This window comes from Penaeus japonicus, unplaced genomic scaffold (assembly GCF_977035675.1).
Source record: "Penaeus japonicus unplaced genomic scaffold, GWHDUDI00000001_assembly GWHDUDI00000036, whole genome shotgun sequence".
NCBI lineage: Eukaryota > Metazoa > Arthropoda > Malacostraca > Decapoda > Penaeidae > Penaeus > Penaeus japonicus.
This window is the reverse complement of record NW_028234438.1, coordinates 5,232,001-5,242,000: the sequence shown is the minus strand read 5'-3', so window position 1 is coordinate 5,242,000 and position 10,000 is coordinate 5,232,001. Positions and strand designations below refer to the sequence as shown.

Below are 10,000 nucleotides of genomic sequence, written 5' to 3'. Positions count from 1 at the left end.
GAGGAAGTCAAGCACCGACGTCGGGAAAATGCAGGAGTGGATGGTCGACATGCACAAGGCTATTCTCGGCCCTAACGACGGGGCTTCAGACAGGGCCTCCTACGCGACCGCGCCGACGGACGTGGAGCCGTACAAAAGACTGCCGCCCAGGAGGAAGAAACACGCGGCGAGGCTCGCCAACTTGAGCGGAAGGGGTTCCATAGCCGACCAAAAGGAGCTGGATGATGCTCTTGAGAAACGTAGCATTACGTCGATCGGGTCAGACGACTCTTTGAAATTAAGTTCAGAGCTTACTTACGCTTTTAGGAAGTTAGAACAATCAGTGGATGCATTCAAGACAAAAGTTTCAAGCGATTCCACCCCAGTCCACACCCCACAGCGGATGCCTTCCCCGCCTCCCTTGCATTCCAGCGGCGATGACACGCCCACAGAAGCAATGGAAGACGCGTTAGTATCTCTCGACGTCACCGGCGCGGATAAAGGTGTCACAGACGTCACCTCGGCAGAGGAACCATCGTCTCCTCCTCCTTTAGAGACGATCTCTCCGACTTTCTTCAACGAGGGACAGGCCGCACAGACGTCGAAGGAGGAAGGACAAACCATTGCCAAAGCCGAGGATATTCCATCATCCTTAACCACTTCAGAGACGAGCAGTTCCCAGACCTCCGTGGCAACGACTTTACAGACCACAGACGTCAGCGCGGCCCAGCCAGGCGAGGCCGAGCCAACAAAGACAACACCCCCCACAGCATCTCCCGAGGCCAAGGAAACCCACCCAGCATCACCACAGACCACAGAGGGAACGCCGGCCTCCCTCTCCACAGAGAAGCCAACAGAGGAAACCCAAACCATCCCTAAAACAACAGAAACCACATCCACCGCCACGCCAACAGAACAACAGACCCCAGCCCTCGATAAAACGGCTCCCCCCCACCCTCCACCCCCCTCAGACGTCGAAGTCAAAGCGAATGAAGCGGAAGAGGCAAGTGGTAGAGAATCAAGAGCAAGTGAGAGCACTTTCTTCTCCATCAGAGCTTCGGACGATCAGCTGCTCGTAGACACAGACTCCACAGACATCTTGCTGCCCACCACAGATGCTACCACCGCAGATGAGGTAAACGACTTTTCATAGATGGCTTTACATACAAACAGACACACACACACACACACACACACCACACACACACACACACACACACACACACACACACACACACACACACACACACACACACACACACACACACACACACACACACACACACACACACACACACACACACACACACACACACACACACACACACACACGCTATATATGTACGTAAAGTTACATACATCTATAGATCAATACATACACGTCAACCTCCTGCACACATACGTATTCACAAATGCGTGGGCGTGGGTGTGTTTACGTGTTCTTTTCATATCAAGGTAATATCAAAGATTACCCCTGTTACCATGGTAATCTCTTAATAACCATTATACAAACAAACTATTATAAGACTTTTCTTCCTTCTCAGTTTTGGAGTAATTGTAAGAATATAATGATATGATGATAATGATGATGGGGATGATATTATCAATAATCATAGTTATGATTATCATAATGGTAATAATGAGTGAATGATAACGATAACAATGATGGTAATATTAAGGATAGTAATGGTGGTAATGATGATAATGATGATTATAAAAATGGTAATGATAAAGAAAATTATTAAAAGCATAATGACAAAAATGATAGTGATTATAATTATGATAATCTTAGTGATAATGATAATGATTATGATGATAGTGTTGATCATGATAATGATAATGAAAGTAATGATAATAACAATAATGGCAATAACAATAGTAATAGTAATAACAATGATAACTATATAAATAATAGTGATAATATCAACGGTGATAATGATTACGATGATAATTATGATAATATCAATAATGATTATGATATCAACAATAATGATGATATTAATAATCATGATAATAATGATAGCGATATTGATAATGAGAGTGATGATGATGATAATAATAATGATAATGATAAAAATAACGATAACGATAACAATCTAATGATAATAATGATAACAATAATAGTAATAATAATAATAATAATAATAATAATAATAATAGAAATAATAATAATAATAATGATAATAATAATAATGATAATAATAATAATAATAATAATAATGATAATAATAATAATAATGATAATAATGATAATGATAATAATAATGATAATAGTAATAATAACAATAATGATAATAATAATAATAATGATAATAATAATAAAGATAATAATAATCATAATAATAATAATAACAATAATAATAATGATAATGATAATAATAGTTATAATAATAATGATAATAATGATAGTAATGATAATAGTAATAATAATAATGATAATAGTAAAAATAACAATAATGATAATAATAATAATAATAATAATTAATAATAATTAAGATAATAATAATAATTATAACAATAATAAAAACAAAGATAATAGCATCAATGCTAAGAACATACTGTAATTCAACCGCTCTATCAGACACGGTGCCGAAAGCCGTGCAACATTGCATTTCAATCAGCAAGGAAATGAAGCTTGTTTGATGTCAATGTCATTAGAGGTGATGTCATCCGATCGTAATTATGATATCGTTAAGTCGTTAATGATAGTTAATTATTAATGAGAAACAATCGACCTATCGCGAGGGAGTGGGTGATATTGTTATCATTGTTGTTATTGTTATCAAGTTATCATCTTCATCATCACATCATCCTCATCCTCATCCTCATCCTTATCCTTATCCCCATCCTCATCCTCACCCTCACCCTCACCCTCACCCTCACCCTCATCACCCTTACCATCACCATCATAATCATCATCATCATTATCATCATCATCATCATCATCACCATCATCATATGTGTGTATGTGTGTGTGTGTGTGTGTGTGTATTCACAAACAGTATATAATAAAAAATAGTAAATAAAGAATATAAAATAAACAAATAGAAGACCCCATTTTTTTTTCCCCTCACTCAACTTCTCTCCCTCTTTCCTTTCTCGCACAAAAGGGTGAGGAACACACAGATTCCACGGTAGCGAGTCCTACGCTGGAGGAAGGCAACGAAGGATACCAGTGGGTCCTGCAACAACCCGGGGAAACGCCAGAGCTCACCGGCGCCAAGGAAGATGAACAGAAGAATGCGTGGCGCGCTGAAGTGAGGTAAAAAAATAAGGGCCGGTAGGAGGAGGTAGGAGGAAGGGGGAGGTGGAGGGGGAGGAGGAAGTGTAAGGGTGTGAAGGGGGTAAGAGATAGATAGAAGCAGAGAAAGTGTGTGTGTGTGACAGAGAGAGAGAGAGAGAGAGAGAGAGAGAGAGAGAGAGAGAGAGAGAGAGAGAGAGAGAGAGAGAGAGAGAGAGAGAGAGAGAGAGAGAGAGAGAGAGAGAGAGAGAGAGAGAGAGAGAGAGAGAGAGAGAGAGAGCGAGAGAGAGAGAGAAAAATTTACTATGCTAAAGACCAATTTGCAATAGGCGGAAACCTCTTTCTAAGGCAACGTTCCCTTGCAGCCTGTGGAGGGCGCGTCTCGTCGTGTCCCTATGTCGAGGACGAGGCTTAGACCGCCAAGACTGGTCCACATTCCACCTCCTGGTCCGCCACCCTCTCACGCTCGACCTCAAGCTCTCCCTCCTGCACGCGCCTCGACTCTGCGCCGCCAATTCCACCGTCGGCGCGGCGCTAGTGAGAGTGGCACTCATCCATCTGGCACAGTACGGCGAGGCTTTGTTGCAGCCCGACTCCTCCAGGCAGACCGGCTGGAGGTCCATCAAGGTGGATCCCAACCAGTCTTGGGCTCCTGTCAAGGTCAGGTCACGGTCGATAAAGATAAGGCTGTGATTTTTCCTTTCTTCCTCTTGTTTTATCTTCGACGATCAGACTTAATGTTTAGATAGGATATTCCTTGTTGTTCCCGTAAGAGATTTCCATTTTACTTATGCTAAATTTACGATTTGTGTCCTCAGGGCGCCATAGAAATCCTCCAGGCGTTAGGGTACAAGCAGCGAGAGGACGGCGTACTCCGGTACCCTCGACGTTCAACTACCGAGGTATCGGTCCTGGCACGTCTCACGCTAGACATGCTCGTCTTGGCAGAGGAACTTCGCCTCTACTTGACCGGGATGCACCAGTACCCGACCAACATCTCCGACCTGTTCTTCTCGGCCACCAGCCCCATCACCCCCTCGCCGGACCCTCTAATGCAGGATATGCCTCCAAGACCACAGTCCTCCGCCAGCTCGTACAGTTTCCTCTCGGCTCAGTCAAGTGCTTCTCTTGATCGAAGGCCCGACAGCAGACTGTCCGTGACGGACGAGGAGACAGAGACTCTCCAGATTTCCGTGCAGCACACCAAGGGTTCCACCAAGAAGGCGCGTAGGGATTCTTCTTCTGAAGAGGAAGTGACCTTACGAGAAGACAGTAAGGATGCGAAAGGAGACAGCACCGAAGCAGTGCAGGACGAACTTGGCGGTGAGATGCCCTCGGAAGAAGCTCCGTTGCCCACGGAAGTCTTGCGGAAAAAGGAGGACATGCGGTCGGGCTCAGTGCTATCCCTCCCCGTGAATCCTATAGACAGGTCCTCACTCAGTACGATGACTAGTATGCCGGATCTACAGTCTCTTCGCTCCAGCACCGTTTCCCGAGACAGCCAACATCGTCCTAACAGCAACAACTCCGCCGCCCCAGCTTCCACGCCGACAGGAGAGGCTCCGACAGGGAATGACAACCCCGAAGACCATATTTACGAAGAAATCGACGTGATTCGGGCACAGGTTCAGGCGCTAAGATCTGCGAGTGTCCCAGCTCACTCCCCGCCGCCTCCTCTGCCCCCAAAGAAGAAGGTGAGTTCCGGGGGAGAAGACGACTCAAACTTGAGCGTAACTTACCCCAGCATGGAGTGGACGTCCGCCTCCACCCCAGGCTCCCTTAGAGGTGGCTCGACGGGCGCTCGAAGGAAGAAGAGGAGAGCGCCAATGCCTCCCGATTTCATGCCTCCAGACTGGAGACCTTACCAGAACAGAGATGTACAAAGTGCGAGCAGCCCAACCCAAGATCGGCAGTTGCCTGAAAGCCTCGACGAATCAAAAGAGAGTGAGGAAGAAAGGAAGAAAAAGGAAGAATACAGAAGATCTTTGAATCCATTCTACGAGGACATTGACTCTGTTAAAGAGAAAGTCAAAGAAATCAAAGCTAAGGAAGAAGAAAAGAACCCATTTGCCAAGGATGTTGCAGTAGCGGGATACATAGGGAAGAATCCATTTTATGAAGACGTTGAACTTTTAAAGAAAGACACAAACGAAACTACTGAGACAACTATAAAGAACAAGGACTATGATAAGCTTCAGAATACACGGACGAGTGAAGATGCCTCATCCCTGAAACAGGACGGGAAGGTATGTGGCATGGGATCTCTGGCAGAACTTCAGGACGACACTGTCTTGAGTAGACCAAAGAGGAAGGCGCCTCGTCCCCCACCCACGCCAGATCCAACTTCTATTTCAGTCGCAGAAAACACCTCAGCGACAATCTCGAGTTCTGAAGTCACTGAATCAACCGCATCTACACAGCAATCCCCATCCGCTCCACAGCCTGCCACTTCTTCGCGGCCTCCATCCGCCCCACAACGGCCGCCAACCCCACGCTCTTCATCCATTCCACGAACTGCTTCCACCCCTCAACCCTCCTCAACCGACCCGTCAACCCCACAGCATCCTCCAACCCCCCAGCGCCCCCCAACTCCAAAGCGACCTGCGACGCCTCGAAGAGCTTCCACCCAAGAAGCTTCCGCCACTCCCGATGTTCCCAATCAAGAGGAACCGGTCAAGAACGCCGATGCCGATGACACCAGGCCGCCAATACCCGTCAAGCTCCGAAATGGAGAGAAAAATAATGCCAACACCTCCTCAAAGGCAGCTGCATCCCAAAGTGCACCCCAAAGTACTCCTCAGCCACAGCAAGACGTCAAAGAACCGGAAACCCAAAAAGAACAGGAGAGTCGAGACAAAACCGAAGAGGCGAGGCAAGTAGTCTCAAGAGCCATCAAGAACCAGCAACAACGCCTGCAGCTCCAGCACCCGAAGACACCACCTCCGCCGCCACCGGCAGCCTCTAAGCCGGCGTCGCCTCCTTCAGAAGCCAAAGCCCTTGAAGAGACGAAAAAAGAGCCTAAAAATGACCAGTCGGCGACGACGCCATCAAGAGCCTCGCTGGCCTTTCTGGAAGACATTCCTTACATGGATGCAAATGAAGTCAAAGATGCCAAGTCGAAGACTTCGGAAGCCAAGGACCAGCAGACCTCCCAGTATGAGATCCCAGAGCCCCCTGGCAAAGTCGTCGTGCCCGCCCAACTCTCCCCGACTGTCATGAGGCAAACTGCCCTTCTGCTGCGAGGATCACGTATGGTTCCCTTCATTGATGAGTCTGACCTCCCCCCCGACTGCCCCCCACCACCTCCGCCAGGACCTCCACCTGATTCGCCACCGACGTCACCCCCTGAAACACCCCATACCTCTCCTCCTGAGACCCCCCACACCTCCCCTCCCGAGACTCCCCAGGGGTCACCCGTTCCATCCCGTGTTACCATTTCCCTCCCCGGCGCCGTTACCGCAGCCGCCCCCAACCCCGGAGTGAAGAAAACGGAGTCAGACAAACCGCCGGAGACCAGGCAGCTCGGTGACACAACAGACGCGTCACAGAAAGCAGAAGACAAAGACCAGCCCCCTGCACTACCCCCCAAAACATCACCATCAAGTACGTCACCGAAGACGAAGACCACCGAAAGTAGACAAACGACGGAACAAACAACGCCACAAAGAAAGCCCTCCGACGACAAGCCACCAAAGGCGACGCGTCCCCAAGACTCAACCGGAGCAGAGCAACCAAAGAAAGAACATGAACCGGCATCCAGCCAGCCTTCCGTTCGAAGCTCGGTATCCGAAGACAGGTACGAGATCCCGGACACTTCGAAGCCCCTCCCAGCAAGCCCAGAGCCAAGCCAAGCCGCCAAGACCGACTCGGCAGACGACCCAAAGGGCACGACTCAAAGCCCGCCAAAGGATCAGCCTAGCGAGCCTTACGTTCCCACTTCGGAATCTGACAAGTATGAGATTCCTGAGTTGGCGAAGGAGGCCGTGGTGGAGGAGCGTTATGAAATTCCTGAAGTCGTCAAGGAGACGGCGGCTAATGGTGGAGCCAGCAGTGTGGTAAGCCTCGTGAGAGCTTTCTGAGGTTCCGTGGCATATGCTTGCATAGTGATAACAGGTAGTCATACACACACAAACCTTTATAAATACATACATGCATACCTACCTACCTACCTACATACATACATACATACATATATACATACAAGCATACCTACCTACCTACATACATTCATACATACATATATACATACATGCATACCTACCTACCTACCTACATACATACATACATACATATATACATACATGCATACCTACCTACCTGCATGCATACATACATACATACATACATACATACATACATACATACATACATACATACATATATATATATAATATATATATATAATACATACATACATACAATATATATATATAATATATATATATATATATATATATATATATATATATATATATATATATATATATATATACATAATACATATGTACATACACAATACACACACACACACACATATGTATATTATATATATATATATATATATATATATATTATATATATATATATATATATATATATATATATACAGTATATACATATAATATTATATAATATATATATATATATATATTTATATATATATATAGATATATATAGATATATATAGATATATACATATATATATATATATATATATATATATATATATAATATATATATGTATGTATATGCATATTATATATATTATAATATGTATGTATATATATATGTATATGTATATGTATATATGTATATTCATATGTATATATATATATATTATATATATATATATATATATATATATATATATATATATATATGTGTGTGTGTGTGTGTGTGTGTGTGTGTGTGTGTGTGTGTGTATGTATATATGTATATATATATATATATATATATATATATATATATATATATACATATATATATATATATATATATATATATATATATATATATATCTATATATATATATATATATATATATATACATATATATATATATATATATATATATATATATGCACACACACACGTGTGTGTGTCTGTGTGTGTAGAAAAAAATATAAATGAGCCTGAATAGTCTCCACAACGCAAGAAATGTAATTGACGTGTTTCGGGTTACTCCTCATCAGAAATCCACGTAGCTCTAATGACGAAGTAACCCGAAACGCGTCAATTATATATATCTCTCGCGTTGTGGACACTATTCTGGGTCAGTGTCCTTTTTTCTGAATGTATCATAAGGAACTCTGTTCATACGTCAAAATGGCATAGCTGGTAACTTCACCTTCAGCTTTTGATCCAGATCACAACCAAATAATCCCTATAATCTTTTATTTTACCTAACAATAACAAAGAAGATTTTGTGAATATACTTTTTTCCTAGTCACTGTTGATATCATATACTTTACAAAAGCACTTTCTAGAACATCATACATTGACAAATCCATTTCCATCGCCATTTTTACAAGATTAATGTATGAATGAGAATGAAAGATTTCAAAATGGAATACTTCGAATCATCATTCCGATGTCACGTGATCAGAATTATGCAATTCCGATAAAGGTGAAATAATACTGCGACGGGACTTGCTTATGTTGCAGTGTTGAAAGCGTTCATTCTCATTTCTACCTTTTTCTACGTTTGCTGCAGTGGTCTCTGTTTTTGCATTGGCGATATCAACAATACCGTTTGCATGACTATTTTATTGCATGAGAAGACCCTGAATGAATGCTTTGCATGGATTGCGAAAACAAAAATGGTTCCTGGTTTTGCGGAAAATGGTAAACGATGGTAGTTATGCCTTCAGAAAATAAGTTTATTTTCTTATAATTTTGTTCATAAGATTTGCTCTTTTACGCAATCGAAAAAAATGGATAAGTTTTTCTTTCGATATTTATATTTGGTATTTTGCAAATGGAAAATAAGAGGAGGTGTAGGATTTATTATGGTAGTATGCACACTCAAGCATTTAGATACACTCAAACACGCACTTACATCTGTGTGTGTGTTTGTTCATATATATTATGTGTACATACATATGTGCATATTGCTTAAGTATGTTTTTTTTTTTTTTATCTCTCTCTAACTTAGTAATTAAAGTAATCATATTTAGATATCAGCGTGATGAATGATCAAGAACATCTGTAATCATAATCAAAGTAATATTTTTAAAAATCATCATTTTTTATGTTCTGATGAAATCGAGCTTCAATTAAAGTTATATATGTAGACTTTATTTTATAAGCACACATATTAAAGATGACTTAATCTCACAGTGTCCTGATTGCTTATACCGTCCTCCCAACCCCACACTTCTTTTGTTTTTTTTTATATATTCTTCATTCACTCTCCTATCTTATCTGCGATATCTACATCAGTCCCCCCCATCTCTTAAGAACTGCTTATCCACACATTTCCAGCATGCGTTCTCCGATACCAGTGCACGTTTTCTTTTCTTTTTCTCCAACAGAAAACGGGCTCTAATTCTTGCATTCTCCTCTGATTCCTCTTTATCGTAAGTTTGCTATTGAATTCCTTTTTTTTTCATTTTTGTTTTGGTTGCTCCCCATTTTGTTTTGTTTGTTTGTTTGTTTTATTAGCTTGCTTTGTGTGGTTCTGTATGGTTTCTTTTTCTTGTTATTTATATTTTTACAGGGTTGGAATATTCGAGAATGATAAGAGTTTTCCAAGTGTTTCCTTTGTGTACAAGAGTAAAG

General features: G+C 42.3%; 1 protein-coding gene across 5 annotated transcripts in view; it reads left to right on the top strand.

Moving 5' to 3' along the window:
- The window catches only part of LOC122252721 (uncharacterized), a 37,648-nt gene that overhangs the window by 22,151 nt on the left and 5,497 nt on the right, over positions 1-10,000 (top strand). For 3 of the 5 annotated variants that reach the window (XR_015190602.1, XM_086531740.1, XM_086531741.1), the window contains exons 3-6: positions 1-1,114; positions 3,090-3,241; positions 3,586-3,880; positions 4,039-7,275. The exon at positions 1-1,114 is cut by the window's left edge and continues 902 nt beyond it. Coding sequence is in view for 3 of the 5 variants with exons in the window: in XM_086531740.1 (XP_086387866.1) it covers positions 1-1,114; positions 3,090-3,241; positions 3,586-3,880; positions 4,039-7,275 (4,798 nt within the window). In the remaining 2 variants the exon portion in view is untranslated. Of the gene's footprint in view, positions 1,115-3,089; positions 3,242-3,585; positions 3,881-4,038; positions 7,276-9,753; positions 9,799-10,000 lie in introns of all 5 variants that reach the window. The other 2 variants (XR_015190601.1, XM_086531742.1) reach the window with 1 other exon arrangement.